At 34.4% G+C, this 19,929-nt stretch overlaps 2 protein-coding genes across 2 annotated transcripts; both read right to left on the minus strand.

Moving 5' to 3' along the window:
• Positions 1 to 434: 434 nt before the first annotated feature.
• Positions 435 to 1,901, minus strand: LOC107781107 (actin-depolymerizing factor 5). Its single transcript, XM_016601750.2, has 3 exons — positions 1,744 to 1,901; positions 1,398 to 1,657; positions 435 to 785 (listed from the first exon to the last, which is right to left on the minus strand). Exons 1-3 carry the CDS (start codon positions 1,762 to 1,764, stop codon positions 635 to 637), a joined length of 432 nt encoding a protein of 143 aa, XP_016457236.1. The 5' UTR covers positions 1,765 to 1,901; the 3' UTR covers positions 435 to 634.
• Positions 1,902 to 13,981: 12,080 nt separating this feature from the next.
• On the minus strand, positions 13,982 to 18,735 carry LOC107781108 (uncharacterized). Its single transcript, XM_016601751.2, has 3 exons — positions 17,534 to 18,735; positions 14,535 to 14,877; positions 13,982 to 14,419 (listed from the first exon to the last, which is right to left on the minus strand). Exons 1-3 carry the CDS (start codon positions 18,544 to 18,546, stop codon positions 14,153 to 14,155), a joined length of 1,623 nt encoding a protein of 540 aa, XP_016457237.1. The 5' UTR covers positions 18,547 to 18,735; the 3' UTR covers positions 13,982 to 14,152.
• Positions 18,736 to 19,929: the final 1,194 nt, after the last annotated feature.

The following is a 19,929-nucleotide window of genomic DNA, read 5'->3' on the forward strand; positions in this document are numbered from 1 at the left end:
ATTCCACTTTTGCTCTGAAAGATTGGTTCACACAAAAAAAAGAACCTTTTTATAAAATAAAAAATTTGCTACAAAATTACCCAATTCATCGACCTGATGTAATAATGTAAGAATTTCATTTACTTTTCTTTGGTGATCGGAAAGGTCAAGGTTAACCGAGGTCTTGGATTGAGTATGGAGTTGTCCTTGCTTAAGGGCATTTTCGAACTTAATGGGTGCCAAACACCGAATAAAATATATCAAAAAAAAAAAAAAATCAAAGGTAAACTAACACTTTAAAAAAGTCATGATTACTTTATCCTTATCGTGACAAAAAGTTGCCGAAAGAAATTGAAGTGATCTTAATCGCCACGTATGAACAAGAGATAAAGTTACACAAAACTCATAATTAGTAGAAACACTTGTAGTTAAATTAGCAGAAAAGGACATGATAGTTATCACAAATTAGAAGGTAATTGGATCAACCTTGCTTTTAGATCTTACAAAAAAGGTCACAATAGTACCACTAAGAAAGAAAGAAAGAAAGCATCTTTGCCCTCTAAGTGGAGTCGTTATTATATTAAAACAAAGTTTGAAAAAGATGGCAAAAAAACAGTGCTTTAATTTGCTTGTTGCTAATAAAAAATGGGACATCTCATTTGGCTCTGTCCTTGATCAAATCAATTCCCATCTCAGTTGGATCAGTCGCTTGAAGTTCATAGCTAATTCCATCTAGCACTCTTCTCAGTCCAGCTTTTGAAGTTGCATACAATATTTTTGCTCTGATTCTTGATTCTGTTGGTGACCTATTGAGTCAAAAAAAATCCCCAAAATATTCAATAAATGTATCAAAATATGACAGTCTAGAGGGATTAACTTAGCAATATATCATGGTCTGAAAAACTTTGAGCAAGTGAAGAATAAACGTAGCAAAATCAACCTATTTTTCAGTTATTCCTCCAACCCGTCCAAGTTTAAAAGGGTTGAGTTATAATCGATTTGTTCACTTGATCCGACGAGTTGAACCAAGAATGATTCATCAAATTACTAGGTCAAAATACTGTAACTCGACGAGTTAAAATGCAACTTAATTAACCCCAACCATTCAAAATCAAATATAGAAATTAGATGGGAAATAATTTAAACTTGGAATATTAAGCTAAAAATAATACATTAACTTTCACTTTTTTTTTTCTCAAGAAACAAAATAAGAATAGATGAGGTTGCGTCAAGTTAATTAGGCGGGTTGAATTATGACATGTTATTTGACTCAGACCTAAGCCAACTTTGGCAAATCGTGTCATAATTTAACTTGTTTTGATCAACCTAAATTTGATCCAACATATTCATTTGCAACCCCTAATGAGAATAAAAAAAGAAATATTGATCAAAAAGTGAAAGTAAGAAGAGCTACAAACCAGGCAATGAAGAAGATCTTGCTCTTTCGACAATTATCAACAGTAACAAAATCGAAATCAAAGACAGCATATCGACAATCATCTTTGGGTAGAGCTGCAGCAAAATCTTCATAGTTTTCAGCAGGTCCACCAACTTTGTCAACTGTGACCAATCTTGATTTCTCATCAATCTTATAAACTATGTACCTATGAACCTTCTTCCATTTCATTTCCATGTACGAGTTTTTGCATTCATCAGTCACCCACATGCCTGTCGTAGCCTGTTTAATTAGTCACATCACAAAAACAACAGTTAATAAACGCAAATTCAGAATTTAAAATCAGTGAATTTCGCTTAATATTTTACCATCTTAAATGCCATAGCCATAGTGAGAGTGGAGGATGCAAGTAAAAAAGAGCAAATTTGATGTTTTGTTTTCTTGTTCTCTAAGCAAGTGAGGAGGGTGAAAAATTAGAATTGGGAGAGAATGGTTCAGGAGTAAAGGGTATTTAAATGGGATATGGGTATTGAAATGCCATTAAATTATGGGTAATATTACGAGTTTATCTATAATAGATCTAAGAAATTTATGATTGAATGACTAAATTGACCTCCATTGGGATTTCTGCTTAGCCTTGGAAACTGTTGCCTAACTCAGAATTATATCGGAAAATGGATTATTTTTCTAAACATTTTTTCTGCTTGTAGGTCCTTACTTTAACCAATAATTGATTATAAGAATGATCAATGGGTTCGGAAATTTTACGGGAGACATAGTAGTTTAGCGTTTATCATCATTCTCACAGTAAAAATGGTTACTGAATACTAGTATAAACATTACCGCTCTAGTCACTTTAAGTGATTTTTTTATTTTTATTTTTGATCCATAATATTTGATTTTTTTAAATATAAAAAAAGAACTAACTTTTTTTTTCTTCTAAAGTTGTCATTGGAGTAAAGAGTCTAGGAGTATTTATTGTATTTCCTATGAACAAATTAAGGTTAATATGATCAAATACATTGTTAAGTAATGTTAAAAGATGAATTCTTTAATAGTGTTCGAATTAACTTGCGTGCATCTCGATATTTTACTATACCCTCGCTATCTCTTCTTTAGGGTAATCGCTAAATAACTTTACCACTTTTATAAGAAAAATCAAATTATGGTGGATGTCTACTCTTCCTCCATGATCTTCTCAAATGCTTAATGACATATTCAATGACATGTTTTTCTTCACTTTTCATGCCTATATAAAGGTCTTGTAATAGATAGAAAAATACACACAATTGAAGAAGAAATACTCTTCCTTCTCTCTATCTCTATTTCTTGTTCATGTTTTACTAAATTGCTTTTATTTCATATCATGTTCTTGTTCATGTTTTACTAAATTGCTTTTATTTCATAACACGTTATCAGCACGACTGTGCTCCCATTTTCGTACACCTCCATATAGGCATAGACTGTGCTTTGTGTTTGCTATCCTTATACCAACAATTCTGTGGCTATCAAACAAAATAAAGATAGAAGCCAATGGGCTGGATACTGATACAAGATAAGTTCTCATCTTTCTAGCTTATTCATATTTTTATTTTTATCTTCCACTAATCACAAAATTTTTCTATTTTGCCATGATAACTCACAATAAGCTTTCAGTATTTTATTTTCATTTTGTTATAGCTTGAAAGTGTGCGAGCCCTGCATTGGCAAGTATAGTTTTTGCTTATTCTTTCTTGACGTCTCATATGAATTTTTAGTTATCGTTTGGCTATCCTTCAAGGGATCTATTCATGAACCAAATCAAAATGCATGAATATATATTTTGTAATTAAGTTTTGAAACAGGTACTTTCTACTCAATTCTTTAACTTATATTTAACGTGTTGAATAGTGCTTACATATATGTGCGCAGATATCAGACAACCAATGTCCCCTTTACCCTTTTCACGCTAAGATGAATGTTACTATGGTAATATTTAATGAATAGAACTAAACTGGTACTATTCCTGCATAGTTGGTTAAATACATGCATAAATAAACATAATATTATGGCAGGATAGTTGTAAGCATAATAGATATTCTGATTTACAGTCAATCTTAGCCTTTGACTATCATCTATAATCCATATATTATGATGTGAATTGGATCGCATATGTAGATACTGGAAGTACTACATGAATTATATATATGCTTCCAAGTCCTAGTCTTTATTCATACTTTATTGATTTGGTTTATCGTTTACAAAATTGGTAAGTGTTCTAACAGATTATCTAGTATTTATTTGAATGCATTTCTATTTGAATTCACGTAAATCTAAAAGTGATAACACTTAGAAGGAATGAAACGCTTTCGTCCCACAACCTTAAAAAAAGTGGTTATATTTTTAAATCTTGTTATAACTAATTTTGTTTATGTTTCTGACCATAAGATTGATAATTTAATCTTGTACTTTGGCCTATTATGCAACTAGTTAAGATATATTTAAGTTCTGGTGCACTATAATGATAAGAGTTGGGTTTGAGTCCTAACACATTTTGCCTAACATGCCTTTATATGGGTAAGGCATTGAATTTGAGTCACAATGTACAGTATCGATGAAAGAATCATGAAGCCCGCCCTATTTGATATGCTCCATTCAGTAAAGTGAATGTGACAATAATATACGATAAGTTTGAAAGACAACAAAATAATTTTTCATGACTGTATGAATGTACGAAGATATGGCAAGGGACGAAATAATAATTTGTCTTCATTATGGTAACTATAAAATGAGAAAAATAAGAGTTCTCGATGTAATCCTTCAAAAAGGTGAAGGAAATATTTACCATCAAAATGGTATGAAAAATTTATAAAGCATGTCACACTAATTATACTCCTTTTTTTAAAGAGAATGTGACTTGTGATAAGCATTGAGAATGCAGACTCATTCCTGAAGGTGAATGTAGCAGTATGTAATAAAAGTAATGAATAAAGACATGCAATGCATGATTGGATACATACCACAACTCACCTCTAAGGGAGGTTTGAGACAAAGAAAGATAATGAATATTACTGTGTAGTTACATGAATATATCATTGGTCACATATAGGTGATACGCTAAAAAAATTTTGTCATGCCTTATGAAAGTTATTAAAAGCAAAATTAAAGCAAAAAATTATTTTGCTTATGATGATTTTGAACATGACAATTATTATGATATGATTCTCTTTGTGAAGGAGACATTCATTATATGGATGGTGTGACAAAAGATCTTATAGTACAAAAGTAGTTAAGAGCTCTCAAAGAACTAATTTATTACTACCAGAATGAATCAAATTGTTCATGACATTAATATTGTAGTAAATCTCGAAAGAAATATTTTGATTTACAAATATATTAGCCAAAGTGGTTAGCATATTGAGACTATAAATGAAAAGAAGATTGAATATCTTTATATTACTATAATCATACCGGGTAAATATGAAAGGTTACCTGACTTTTCTTCTATTTGTACTACACAAGTATAAGCATGATGATGCAATCACAAGCCACAAGTAAACTAGAGGTTTACTGAAATAAATATTAGTTGGCATGACCGGTTGACCATCTCGGTTCAATTATGATGCGAAAAAATTAATTGAGAATTATATTGGCATATATTGAAGAAATATAAGATTCTTTAACAATTGTGCTGCTTATTCTCATGATATACCAGTTAAGGTTGGGATTGAATCCCTTGATTTCTGGAACGAATAAAAGGTGATAAATATATGGGCTCAGTCACCTTCCATGTGGACCGTTTACTATTATATGATTTTAATAGATGCATCTATTCCATGGTAACATGTACATTTGTTATCAACTTGCAGTTTGGCTTTTGCAAGATTGATTGCTCAAATTATTAGAGCACAGTTCCAGAATATAAATTATGATGATTTATCTTGATAATACTGGTTTAAATTCAAGTTGGTTTAGCAGAAATTGTATGCCTCCAATTATATCTAAACCATTGGTTATGAGAACAAAACTGCCAAAATAAAATTTTGTATGTGATGTATTATTTAATATACAACAACACTTGTATGCATCTAGCCTAGTTATGATAAGTTCTCCCTATCACAATCGGTTCAGGGTCAGGAACAAAATAATTTTCATCTAGAAATATGAATGTGCTATATGATTTAATTGTTCCACCACAATGCACAAAGATGGATCCCCCAATAAGGCTAGGGATATGTGTTGGCGATCCCAAGAATAGGGAAAAAAAATGGGCAGCTGAAAAAGTAATGCATGTAATGAATTATTATGAGTACATCTAGATCCTCGTACGAGAAAATATGAACTTGAAGTTCAAGTGATAATTCATTTGCAAAATATTGCCAGGCGTATTTGCTGACTCAAAGCTAAATGTCATATTCAACTGCTAATGCTCCAAATAAAATAAAGTTCATAATGAATAGAGTCTATAGCATGCATGAAGCATAATAGACTAATCGGTTCCAAAGATAAAACTCCTTGAAAAAGGAGAGGAGCAAATGTTCAAAATGGTCATAATAAGGAGGCAAGTGCTCTAAAAGAGCACCACGACATAGCACTTCATAAGACCTCATGGGAGAGGTTCAGGTACCTGAAAATAATAAGATAAAAAGATCTTAATAAGTTATGTCTTTATTGGGTAATAGTAGAACCGATATAAAATGATCGTCGACGATATTGTTAATATAATGTAGCGCTCAATATTATTAATATTGGCGAGGATCTTGAGCTCAAATCTGTCATGAAATTTGGACAGTTTGGCCAAATGAAAAATACGCAATGAAAATTGATTTCACCTAAAAAAATATGAAGTTGGACGGATAGTCCCAACACCTGAAAGTATAAAGCCAGTGGAGGTATAAATGTGTTCTTGTGCGAAAAGAAAGGTCAAGTCGACAGACATAAAGACGACTTGTATCACAAGAAGATTTGTAAATATCCTGGCGTTGATTATATAGAGACATGTTCTCCTGTGGTGGATGTCGCCATTTCAGGTTTTAATCTGGCAATACAAGAAAAATGTGATATGCGTATAATGGAAATCATTGAAGGATTTAAATTGTTCTGAAGCATATTAAGGTTTTCAAGAAATTTATTAAATAAAGCTTCAAAAATTCTTATACGGACTGAAACAACCAGGGCGCATGTAGTATAATCGCCTGAGTGAGCACTTGTTGAAAGAAGGGTACAAGAATGATTCAATTTGTCCTTGTGTCTTTATAAAAAGATATGGATCTAAATTTGTTATAATTACTGTGTATGTTGATGATTTAAATATCATTGGAACTCCTAGGGAGCTTCCTAAAGCAGTAGACTATTTAAAGAAAGAATTTGAAATGAAAGATCTTGGAAAGACAAAATTTTGTCTTGGTCTACAAATTGAGTATATGAAAGATGAAATTTTTGTTCATCAATCAGCATACACTAAAAAGATTTTAAAGCGATTCTATATGGATAAAGCACATCCATTTCGACCTCATAAAAATAATGAAGAGCTTCTTGGTCCCGAAGTACCATATCTTAGTGCAATTGGTGCACTGATATATCTTTCTAACATTACAAGGTTTGACATAACTTTTTCAGTTAATGTCTTAACAAGATATAGCTCTGCTCCAACAAGGAGACATTGGAATGGAATCAAATACATATTGCGGTATCTAAAAGGGACTACCGATATGGGATTACTTTATGGCAATGATTGCAGTCCCGATCTTGTTGATTATGCCGATGCTGGGTATTTATCTGACCCACACAATGCTCGATCTCAAACAGGCTATATGTTTACATATGGAGGCACTGCCATATCTTGGCGATCGACTAAGCAATCAATCGTGGCTACGTCATCTAATCATGTTGAGATAATTGCTATTCATGAAGCAAGTAGAGAATGTGTATGGTTGAGGTCTATGATACACCTTATTCGAGACAAATGTTGTTTGAAGTGTGACAAACTACCCATAATTTTGTATGAAGACAATGCAGCATGCATAGCCCAATTGAAGGGAGCATTCATAAAAGGGGATATGACAAAGCAAATTTCACCGGGGTTATTTTTCATGCATAATCTTCAAAAGAATGGTAATATCAATGTGCAACAGATCCGTTCAAGCGATAATATGACTCATTTGTTCACCAAATCTCTACCGACGTCAACCTTCAAGAAACTAGTGTACAAAATTGGGATGCGAAAGCTCAAGGATGTGAATTGATGCTCTCATCAGGGGGAGTTAATACGTGTTGTACTCTTTTTCCCTTACAAGGTTTTGTCCCACTGGGTTTTCCTTGCAAGTTTTCTAACGAGACAACCAAAAGGCGTATATCTAAACATGTGTACTCTTTTTCCTTCACTAGGTTTTTTTCCCATAGGGTTTTTTCCTAATAAGGTTTTAACGAGACACATTATCTATGGACATCCAAGGGGAAGTATTATAAGAAAAATTAAATTATGGTGGATGTTTACTCTTCCTCCATGATCTTCTCAAATGCTTAATGATATATTCAATGACATATTTTTATGCTTAATGACATATTCAATGACATATTTTTCTTCACTTTTCATGCCTATATAAAGGCCTTGTAATAGATAGGAAAATACACACAATTGAAGAAGAAATACTCTTCCTTCTCTCTATCTCTATTTCTTGTTCATGTTTTACTAAATTGCTTTTATTTCATAACTTGTTTTTGTTCATGTTTTACTAAATTATTTTTATTTCATAACAACCACTAGAATTTAAACGGGTGAAAGAAATCACCTAAAAATTCCATTGGTCACGACATATCAGAGAATTTTTTGAAATAGTGGAGAATCCTTTAAGAAAGCATAATGCATGTTGAACATTAATATAATATAGCCGATCCCAATTTGTTAGCAAGCAGTTAATTGATTCTACAATCCTTTTTAACCCAAAAAAAAACCTCATTCTTGAAGTTGAACTAACCAGGGACAGAAAAACTATCTTTTTTGGCATGCCTATAAAGCTTCTTCTTCTTTTTTTTTTTTCTAAGGAAATATCCTTCGTTTTAGCTGCAAAATTGGAATATAAGTGGTCCATTTTTAGGGTTGCACAAGCACATCTCGTTTCTCTTTTTCTCTTTGAGTTCCTCAAAAGTCTTGGCGTGAAAGCAAAGGTAAAAAAAGGGATGGGTCTCACCCTCTTAGGTCTCACCCTCTTATCCAATTCTACAAGTAAACAATTTCTTTCTTTGAAGACCCCAAAGAGATCAAAAGAAATAAAATAAAGGATGAAAGAACATAAAGTTCCATTTTTGCCTGATTTCAGCTCATTGGTTCAAGAAATGCATCATATCTAACCCTTTCAATAGGTTCATTTGCCAAATTGAAAACAATGAATGAGTATAAATTTCAAAGATTGCAAGTCCCTATGTTTGAGTTTACCCACAAGATTGTCTAGGAATGTAGTAGAAAATCTCATTATTTTAATGTTTATGTCATCAAATAGTGCTGCAAACCACTGTATGTATCAAGTACATGAATCGCAATTACATGAGTTGCAACAAGATATGCTAGGAAAAGAAATAATCAAAGAAATATTAGAGCATTACAAACACTAAAATCTAAGACAGCCCATCAGAGCAAGTAAAGATTTGGATTTGGATGAGGAGACATGTCATATTTCAACTTGGCCCTATGCTCTTTCTTTGTGAACCTAAAAATTTATCAGCCCACAATTGTATCATTTGTTTTGACTATACTTGTCTTCCCAATATTTTACGCATTTGGATTTCCGAATACATAGAGCTCGAATCAGACACCTCTGGTTATTCATCCGACCACACTCCTTGGTAATTTTATTTTTTATTACATTAACCAGGTAACTATGCTGCCTGCGTGACCCACGATAGGAAGGTGTGGATGTCGATGATTAGTGTTGAAGGTTGACAAGTAATCGTGAGGTAGGAGTAGGCTTATCAGTAGTACTAATACTATTCTTGTATTTTCTTATTCTTGGTTCTTTATTATTACATGTTGTGTCATTCGCTTCCATTACCCTATTACGTTGTTGTTGCTTTATTTTCATTATTTCTTGAGCCGAGGGTATATCGAAAACAAACTCTCTATCTTTATAAGGTAGGGATAAGGTCTGCGTACAACCGTACATACTACCCTCCCCAAATCCAACTAATGGGATTATACTCAGTTTGTTATTGTTGTTGTTGTAAAGAGAAATAGTTGCTCTTGTATGACAAGACACTTTAACACCTCTAGCCTCTTAAAAATGAAACTTTCTATTCGAATTTCTTGGTTGTAAAGTGACAAAGGGGATTGTGGTTATAGATGGAAAATAAACTACTATTCAGGATCTTAATGGATGTACTCAAGTGGTAGAGCATAATTTTCCCTTACTGTAGATGGAGGCCATTCTTTGTTTGGTGGCTGAATTTTTGGTAATTGGAAAAACTTGATACCACATATATGATCCCATGATATAAACAAGCTGCAGTGTTATCCCTCTGGCTTTTTCTTCTTTGTAGTTTTGGATGTGATGGCAATTGCTCTGCAAACTTGACTTCCTATTTCCTTATCCTTTGGGGATCATACAATGACTATGTGACAAAAATTGTGTAGCCCAAATAGTTTCCAACATAGGATGCTGAAACAACTGTCCGCATCATATTTCACAGATCATAAAGAGCATGTCCAAATCAGCAAAGTCATTACCCATGGACCAAATGTCATGGTTCACCACAAATTCTAATTGTTGCTAGCAGATGTAATTTAGCAGACACAAGCTATCCTTTGTCTATTTACAAGAGAAGCACCAGAGAAGGTTCTTTGGCAACAACTACGCCTCGGTACCAAACACATTGGGGAGAAGGTTCTTTGGCAAATTAAAACTAAATAGACAATAACTGATTTTGTTCTGTGAGCGAGCAATGCATCATGTTGACACATGTCACAAGTTCAAAATCTGTCACGGGATGAAATCCGAGTATTTAAGTGTAGTACTTAAGTGGAGTACGGATGGACCGAGCCATTATCCATCGAACCGTGCGCAAATTGACCCTCTGAAGATTTTTAAGGTATCCCAAAGAAATAATGGAAGTAGTTACTTCCTAACTCGATCCCTTGTAGACGCGATGAATGAGTATCAACAAGCAAACATATCAAACAATCAAACGATGCAAAAGTAAGGCTGACAAGTGGGCCTATACGATCCTAACCGTTTAAGACCGGAACCGGGGGAGGTGGGCCGCAAGTTGGCCGGTCCTTTGCGTGAGGCCCGCGAGACCGGACCGTTTGGGACCGGGACCGGACCGGTCCTAGCGGGCCTAAACGATCCCAACAGCTCCAAATTTTAAAAAAAAAACAAATCTGCTCATTGGGGCATTTAAAATGTAGTTGTTTTCTCTGCCAAAATAGTCGTTGGCTATTTACAAAATAGCCATTTAACCCCCCAACTTTGTTTTAACCTCAAACTTTTTATAATTATACTTTTTTCCTATTTTCAACTATAAATACCCCCTCATTCTTTCATTTTCTCACAAAATCATCAATCTCTCTCTAATTTTCTTCTATAATTGCTTACTTTATTGTTACAATTTGTGCAAAATTGTGAAGTTGCTTAATTGAAATCTTCAAATCTTCAACGATAATTAATTTTCAATAAGTTATTCGTCAATTCGGTAAACTCGTTCCAACTCTTAAGTTTTAATACTATAGTTTTGTTTGTTTTATTTACTTTGTATTGCTTGATTAATTAAGATGGCTTATTACTTAAAAAAATATTTAGTAAAAATAAGGGAAAATCCAAGAGTGGTGAATCTAGTGGCCAGTCTGTTCCCCCTCCACTTCTCCCGGCTCCCCGACCCAAACCTGTTACCCATCCTACTAACTCCTATTCTTGATAGAGATAATATTTTATTACAATTTACCGAGAGTCAATTTTGCCATAATATTACACCCGGTGAACAATTAAACCATGAATATATGAATGCTCTTTATGGTAATCCAACTATTGATGAAAATGATGATTAAGAAATAGATTTTGATGAAACAAAATCGGATGATGATACACCCACTAGTCCTGCTCCTAAAGTTAACCCAACTAATAATAATCCAAATGATGCCCCGTCTGACCCTCTTGTTATTGCCTTACTTTTTCTAGACAACCTTTTAAACGGGCAGAAACATATGTTGTTTGGCCATTTTTTACTCAACTAAGAGAAAAAAATAGGGCTAAGTGTAAAATTTGTGGCAAAGAGTTAGTTTTTAAATATGTTGAAAGTCGCGGGGAGGGGGGAAGAGTTTGACTAGACACATATTGCTACACCCTCAAAATAAAGCTAGATATTTTCGTATGAAAGCTTTGGTCGAGGGGACACGTGCACCTAGTTAGGCCGACCTTAGTACCAGGTCAAATCAATTTCAATCGGGAATTAATACTGTTACCGGTGGTATTTTATATTATAATCCAAAAAAAGATCGGGAAGAATTGACAAAAATGGTTGCTGTTATGTGCTTACACTATAGTTTTCCTTCTAACCCTCACTTTGTGCATTATATTAGAAAAGTTTATAATCCTACTTATAAAGGTTTTCTCGCACAACCGTAAAGAGCGATATTTTTAAATATAAACATGAATACGAATAATATTTGCGCTATTTATTTACTCATATAAATTATCGTGTTGCTATTACAACTGATATTGGTAGAAGTGGTAATGGCTGTGATTACCTTACTGTTACCAGTCATTGGATTGATGAGGATTGGATAATGCAAAAGTGCATTATTTCTTCTAGAATAATTAATTCACGTCACACAGAGCAGTTTATTTCTAGCACGGTTACGGATATTTGTAGATATTTTTGCATTAGTGATAAAATAAAGCCAGTTTCAATGGATAATGCTACTAGTAACACAAATGTTGTAGCCTTGCTTACCACTACACTAAGTCCTGCATTTAGTAATATTTTTCATGTTAGATGTATTTGTCATATTTACCATTTAATTGTGGGTAATGATATGCGAATTTTAAATGTTGAAATTGAACAGGTTAAAATGGCTATTAATTGACTTTTTTATTCAAACAGTAGAAATAAACTTAGAAAATATTTTAAAAGATGCGATGAATTTGGCCTAAGAGAAAGAAAGATTCTTAAACCTTGTCAAACTAGATATGAATATAGAAACCTCATAAACTCAACGTTTAATGCTCATGTAAGTGATAATGATGAGCACCTTACAAATACGGATTGGGCTAATGTTAAAATGCCTGTAGAATTTTTAGAAAAATTTTATATTGCTACAAATGAATTTTCTGGGCAATATTATCCTACTATTTCTAACTGTTTAGTTTAAATTGCAGAACTTGCAAATTTGTTTGATCATTTTTCAGAGGGTGGGGAAATTTATCAACTTGCTATTGATTCTATGAGAAAAAAGTTTTAAAAAATATTTTCCCCTATTCCCCCTATTTATGGTGTTGATGCATTGTTAAATCCTACTATGAAATTAGGAGGTCCTCAATTTTGGTATGAAACTGTTTATAATGGTTTAACACTTGAAGATGAGGAGTTGTCTAAACTTCCGGACGCAATAGCCTCAATTAAAATAAATGTCCAAACTATTTATAATGCTTATCAAGTTGCATTAGATCATGCTAGACCAAATGTTCCAACTCCTTCTTCTAGTTCTCAATCATCTAAAAGAACTGCGGGAGTAAGAGCACTTAGTGGCATCAGAGAGCGCTTTCAGTCAAGCAAGACTTCAACTCGGTGATTATAGAGCGTCCATGAGGGAGAGCTTGAAAAAATCAGTACTTTTCAGAGATTGGATCCGTTCGGAAAGAAGAAATTTTGGACTTGCTAAATCACAACCAGAGGGTTTACGAAGAAATGCTAGCTGAACTTGCGGAGGATGCTGCTTCGCCCGGAAGCGGTGATGACCAAGCTTCTTTTCCGCCACCACCAACGAAAATTCCTCCGAACCTTGAAGGATTTATGAAATTTGTAAGAGATACCATGTAACTTATATGAACAAAAATTAATATATAACTTGTATTTTGGCACATCTTGATTAGTTTCTTTTTCTTCTCAATAGTGATATTAGCACCTTGTTGTGCTCATTCCATGGGGGGACTAAGAAAGATATTACCATATTTTTTTAATGATATAATAAAATGATAACACATTGCTTTGAATATCTCTTTAAAATATTTGTCTTAAATTTGAATTAAAAAATTTAGGTCACAATTCTATAATATAATTTACAAGGAATTGCCTTACATATTTTTATTATCATTTTTTTTCTCTAACTTCTATAAATTTTTTAAAAAAAAATAGAAAGTATATGTTGGGCCCACTTAACCCGGGATCGTTAGTTCGTGGTCCCAGTCCCGGACCGGTTCCAACAAGAAGCCTGAAAAGCCCAAACCCACTTAGGACCGGGCCCACGAAGCCACCCACTTAGGACCGAGCCCGGCCCACATGCCACCCTTGCGCAAAAGCATGATACAGTATAGCCTAAAACCACTGACGACCAATGAAAGCCTGGATCCATCAAACGATTTGATTACTCTTTCCACGCTTTGAGTAATCTGAACGTGAAACAGGAACTAACAGAAATAATGGCACAGATAGCATATTTTCATCTTTATTGGAAAAACACTGTGATACAGAATAAATTTACCTCAATGCACAACTTGCCTAGCAGGCAAACTCAGCAATCACAAAATGAACCCGGAAAAAGGAAAAGAATTACAGACAGAATACAACACATTGAATTTAACCAAAGGTTTGTTATACAACAAGGGGACCTCTAGCACCGTAAGCGGTGGAACTATGACCCCTACTGATAGGAAGGTGCACATAAACATCATGAACTTCCTGTTTACATACCTCTCCTCTGTCTCTGTCAATCGCGTAGCAAACATATACTGTGTCGATAACGTTATCCAAAACGTGCACGAAGAAACCAAGAACCACCATCAGCAGCAGCCATGCTAGAGCAGCAATAAGGTATGCTTCGACACCAAGATGACTGACAGCTCTTACCACAACAAAAACCTGGAAGCAAAAATAACCAAAAGTATTTTTTTATTTTTTTCTTCCTTTAAGTCGGATAATGAAAAGCATTTAACCATATAGCATATATTGTAGATCAATACCCAGAACGACTCACCAATATTGCATATATTGTTGAGAGAACAAAGATTATTCCAGCCAGTATGCGAGTGGAGACGGTCTCCACAAAAACTGGAGAGAGAAGATTGCGCTTTAGAAGTTCATACGTCATCCTAGCAGAAGTGCAATATGCTTCACCAGTTATAGCTGCAAAGTTTATGGTGAATTTATTCACAAACTCAACTGCTGACAGCAAGGTATTGGCACAAAATCGCAGAATAAGGTTCACAATTCCAGAATCTTCTTGTCTTGCATTATCAACCATAGCACGAACCATACGAACCACACAGATTAGTAACCCAGAGAAACATACTGTGCCCGAGGATGGACCAAACGCATGTCTGCGAATTTCCACAAAAAAATCATGAAAAAAGAAACTAGCACCAAAAGAAAGCTCTCGAGAAAAACCAGAAAAATTAGAAAAGATCCAGGCAGTTATTCATGAAGCTGAAACAAGAACGTATAGCAAAGCAATATCGACTTCATCATTTAGACATCAATAACTTCGGCAAAGATTTCATCATTGAATTGGAAAAAAAAAAAAATTCGCCCCAGTCCAAACAAGTTGGGGTCGGATATATGAACCCTTACGGACCATGTTTCTCCATTTTTAACTAATCTCAGCCAACATAACACAAAATAAAAATATAAACATAAAGTACTAGAAGTCCTATATATTTCTACTGGTACAAAAATCTCTAATAGAGCACAAAGACTCCTAGAAATCATACAACCTAAAGTAAACGTATTAACCAACTAATTTCTTTTTTGCTTAAATGGACATGTAAACTACCAACTAATTGGTATCGCTAATACATATATTTTCCTTCTATTGTGCCCTATCTTTCACAGACTCTGCATGGACTCCAAGGGATTGTAAATCTTTCGAAACAATTTCCTTTACGTCTACCTCCTCCCCTTTTAAACGCCTTCAATTACCATGGTCTCACACCTACGGACCTGTGAATCAGACATAACCAAATCAGCTCAAGCGACCTCATTTTAATTTTGTTTAATTTTGTATGGCTACACATCTATCTTGACATCGCATTTCCGTGATACTCATCTTGTGGATGTGTTGGACTTTAGCAGCCCAACCGTCACTGCCATACAACATTGCTAGTGTTATGACTGTTTTTATAGAACTTACCATTCATTTTGGTCTGCGTCCTTCTATCACCTACGACCTCGATAGCACTTCTATTTTTCAACCATCCAATTTTGATTTTATGCGTACATATTCGTCTATCAAGCCATTTTCCTGGAATAATGAGTCTAGATATTTGATTTGCTTGCATTTAGGCACCACAAACCTGTCTAATCAACCTCAATTCCACTCCTCTTATACTGACTAAACTGCATATATTCAGTCTTACTACTACTTATCCTAAAACTCTTACTCTCTAAAATGTTTCTCCATAGTTCATACTTTTGGTTGACAACCTCGCTGGCTTCATCAATTAGCACAACATGTTAGCAAATAGTATACACAACAGAACCTCATCTTGTATTGTGTTGATTAACTCATCCATAACTAGAGTAAATGTCAATCCTGGCAGTGGCTTATGCTTGTCCCTCCTCCCTCCCTCCCTCCCTCAACTCTCCTTCCACACGGTTTGATTACGGAAAAAATAATGCCTAATAATAAAACAGCCAAACCAAGGGATTTCAAATTAGATTTGAGTTACACTTGGAAAGAGTACTTGTAGGTTTCTTTTTTCTTTTTTGATAATCGAGAAATCAGCTCCACTTTAAATACCATACTTGGTTCACCAGCAACATTCGAACTTGTGATGTGCACCTACCACACATAAAACGTCATACTACCTTTGTCGTTGAACCAAAGCCCTAGGGACATGTTTTTCCTATATTCTTCTTTTTTTCTTTTTTCTTTTCCTCCGGACACATTTTCTGGTACTTAATCATACTGATTTTGAGTAATGATTAAAAGCATGAACAAGTCGAGTGGTTAAGTTCCAGTTAGTCTACAACCATCTAGTCTATGCACCACCACTGACTACTTGTACAGTGTTGATTAACTCATCCATAACTAGAACCTCATCTTGTATTGTGTTGATTAACTCATCCATAACTAGAGTAAATAATGCCAAACCTGGTAGTGGCTTATGCTTGTCCCTCCTCCCTCCCTCCCTCAACTCTCCTTTCACATGGTTTGATTAGAAAAAAAATAATGCCTAATAATTAAACAGCCAAACCGAGAAATTTCAAATTAGATTTGAGTTACACTTGGAAAGAGCAGTTGTAGGTTTCCTTTTTCTTTTTTAATAATCGAGAAGTCCGATCCACTTTAAATACCATACGTGGTTCGTCAGCACTATTCGAACTTGTGATGCGCACCTAGCACGCATCCAACGTGGTACTACCTTTGCCACTTTGCCACTGAACCAAAGCCCTAGGGACATGTTTTTTCCTATATTCTTTTTTTTTAATCCTCCGAACGCATTTGTTGGTACTTAATCATACTGATAGCTGAGTAATGATTGAAAGCATGAACTAGTCGAATGGTTGAGTTCCAGTTAGTCTAGGACCATCTAGTCAATGCACCACCACTGACTACTGTCATTTGTTATTTGCCAAAGGGAGTAAAACTGCCTAAAATGCAAGGGGCCAGCAATGAAATCTAGACATACTACAAAAATCCTTCCGAATTCCAGGATCAGAACTATAACAGAAACATAGCCATTGCATGCAAGAAGAAGGACAATAAGGTGCTCTCTACAGTTATTTTTTTCTGCCATCATTTGCATAGATAATTAAGAATAAGCTGATACAATGATAGGCACTTAACAATCGAAGTTAAGAGTATTCTGCTATCATAGAAATTTGCTGCAAAAGAATAAGCTCATACAAAGATAGGAGCTTTATAATCAAAGTTAAGAATATTCTGCTATCATTTGCATAGATAATTAGCTATAAAAGAATAGGCTCATACAAAAATAGGCACTTCACCATCGAAGTTAAAGAGTATGAACTAACCTCAAAGCACTTCTCATAGACTTTTTGGGACCTGATTCATCCTTGGAGAAATACCATTGTGCAATTGTCCCACTTATCACATAAACCTGTGCCTCAATCATCGCGGTCGCAGACCACAGCATTGTTAGAATAGCAAAAGTATAATAAGCAGGAACCCATCTATCCTGTTTCCATACACAATAGTACTCCCCATTCTTTTCCTTAGGTATAACCTCTCCATTAAACCTAGCAAAAACCAAGAAAACAACAATGGGAGCATAATACACTAACAGTCCTAAAGTCAATGCTGGAAGCACTCCAAACAACCCCAAATTCCTAGAAAGGGCATATGAAGCAACCCCAATAATCTTAACAGTCAGCTCAATCCTATGCCAATTAGCTACAAAAATCCAAACAAGAAGCCCAATTAACAACAACACAAAAACAAGCACCAAAATCCTATAAGCCAAGGGGAAATCTTCACTACATTTGGAGCTGACAGTACAAGCAACGAACCAGTAAATATCAAGAAACACAGGTACAATTACAAAAAAAGGAAGTGAAGCATAAACTATCTGCTTTGTGTAACGCTTGAGCAAGAAAAGCACAAACAGCACAAAGGGTATGCTTAAAATTAAAGTAACTACAAGGGTCCAAATCAAACTCTTCAAAAAACTAGAATCAGAAGAGTAAAGTTCAAAAAAGTTGTTACTAGAACTAGAACTTTGAAGGGTACAAGAAGAGGAGGTAAAATTGTAGGTAAAAGAGGAAACTTGGGAGTGATGAGGATTTTTATGAACAGAAGCAAAGATACCAAAACCAAAAGTGGATAAAACAAGGAGAGCAAAAAGGATAAGAAAGGGAACATCTTTAAAGGGTCTTGGACCAAAGTTGTAAGAGATCTGAAGGAACTGAGTTTGGTCTTCTGGGTCTAAAGAAGATTGGCCAGGGTAGTTATGAGGGGTTAGAAGGGGTTGGGTGGTGGGGTCAACAAGAGTAGAAGAAAGCTTATTTGGGTCTTCACTGGTTTCCATGGCAACAAAAAAAAATCAAGAATCTTTGTTGGTTGGGGGCTTGAAAAATGGGGTGGTGGTGGATTTCATAAATTTCATGGTGGGTTGTGGAGATGATGGTGATGATGACGAGGTTGTGGTCGGTGGTGAAAGCTAGCCACGTGAGACAATTTGGTGTTATTCTATTCGGGAATAGATCGGTACTAAGCTAGCTAACAACGTGCCACTGCCAGTATAAGGTTTTGTCAGTGTTGGATAATTACAATCAGATTATGTTGGTGTAATTCAAAATTTATAACCAGCTTTGAAATTTGGTGTTATTAATTGGAGTAATCGGTTTATTAAATCCTGTGTATTTATTCGTTTTATTCGGCTCATATATGTATTATGTAACAAATTCATTATAAGTACTAAATTATTTATATATTGATGCATCGCATATTTATCACTTATCTGATCTTAATTTGGTTCGCAAAATTCTAAGAGCAATTTCTTAGTCTCACTCACCTACCTTTCAAATGACGAGCCAAGTGGATTCAATATTTTTAATATTGGATTTATTGTAGTTTCAAATATATATACTACGACTTTTTCTTACTCTCAGAGCATTTTTCTTAAACCAGAAAGTGGATACCGTAGGATTGAGGTCGCAGAAAATAATAATAATTTTAGGAAGATCTTTTTGTGTTTAAAATTTATTTACATGTTAAAGATCGGATCTAAGACGTACCTGATGAAGAGAATCTCATTTCAAATTTTTTTCAATAGTGCGAAGACCCTATGCGTATCCACATCGAGACCGATCCTTGCTATCAATTCTTTGATCAATGAAACCCGTGAACAAATTGAATGAAATTGTGTACTAAAATTTTTCTAAAAATTTTCAGCCAAGAAGAACAAAGAAAACTATTTTCTTGTCAAGAACGTATTTCTCTTAGAATTTCGTGCGATGCATACACCTTGTGATTTTTCAGACCGACTACATCTTCACATTCACAAATATGTGTATATATACATGAAGTAAAAATATTTGTCTAATAGGGAAAGTCTAGATGGAGGCTTCAAAGATGGTGGCTTCCTTTTTGTCTTTCAAAGTCCATTACAAATTGAACTTCATAGAATCCTCCTTTTTGAAAAAAAAATTCAATCCCATATTAATTAGTCCAATTGTGATGACCGCACGTTAGTTAGTCTAATTGGATTTTCACGTCCCTTGATACAATTCAAATTAGAATCCTCGTTTATTTCACCGTATCAATATCAACAACAATAAATTTTTATATATATATATATATATATATATATATATTTCACATATATATTTTAATTGAGAGATATAATTTTAATTTTCTATTCCAAATAGAAAACTTTCAACTTGTCCACAATAGTAATTATATCCTATGT

The sequence above is a fragment of the Nicotiana tabacum genome, chromosome 19 (assembly GCF_000715075.1).
Source record: "Nicotiana tabacum cultivar K326 chromosome 19, ASM71507v2, whole genome shotgun sequence".
In the NCBI taxonomy this organism is placed as follows: Eukaryota; Viridiplantae; Streptophyta; class Magnoliopsida; order Solanales; family Solanaceae; genus Nicotiana; species Nicotiana tabacum.

Bases quoted from the DNA above. Each gene is read 5' to 3' on its own strand.
- LOC107781107 (XM_016601750.2), bottom strand. From the start codon at position 1,764: ATGGCTATGGCATTTAAGATG. The intron at 1,658-1,743 runs GTAAAATATTAA...CTAATTAAACAG, and splicing joins TGGCTATGGCATTTAAGATG to GCTACGACAGGCATGTGGGT. The intron at 786-1,397 runs GTTTGTAGCTCT...TTGACTCAATAG, and splicing joins AAGATCTTCTTCATTGCCTG to GTCACCAACAGAATCAAGAA.
- LOC107781108 (XM_016601751.2), bottom strand. From the start codon at position 18,546: ATGGAAACCAGTGAAGACCCAAATAAGCTTTCTTCTACTCTTGTTGAC. The intron at 14,878-17,533 runs GTTAGTTCATAC...GGAAATTCGCAG, and splicing joins TCTATGAGAAGTGCTTTGAG to ACATGCGTTTGGTCCATCCT. The intron at 14,420-14,534 runs GTGAGTCGTTCT...TTTTGCTTCCAG, and splicing joins CAACAATATATGCAATATTG to GTTTTTGTTGTGGTAAGAGC.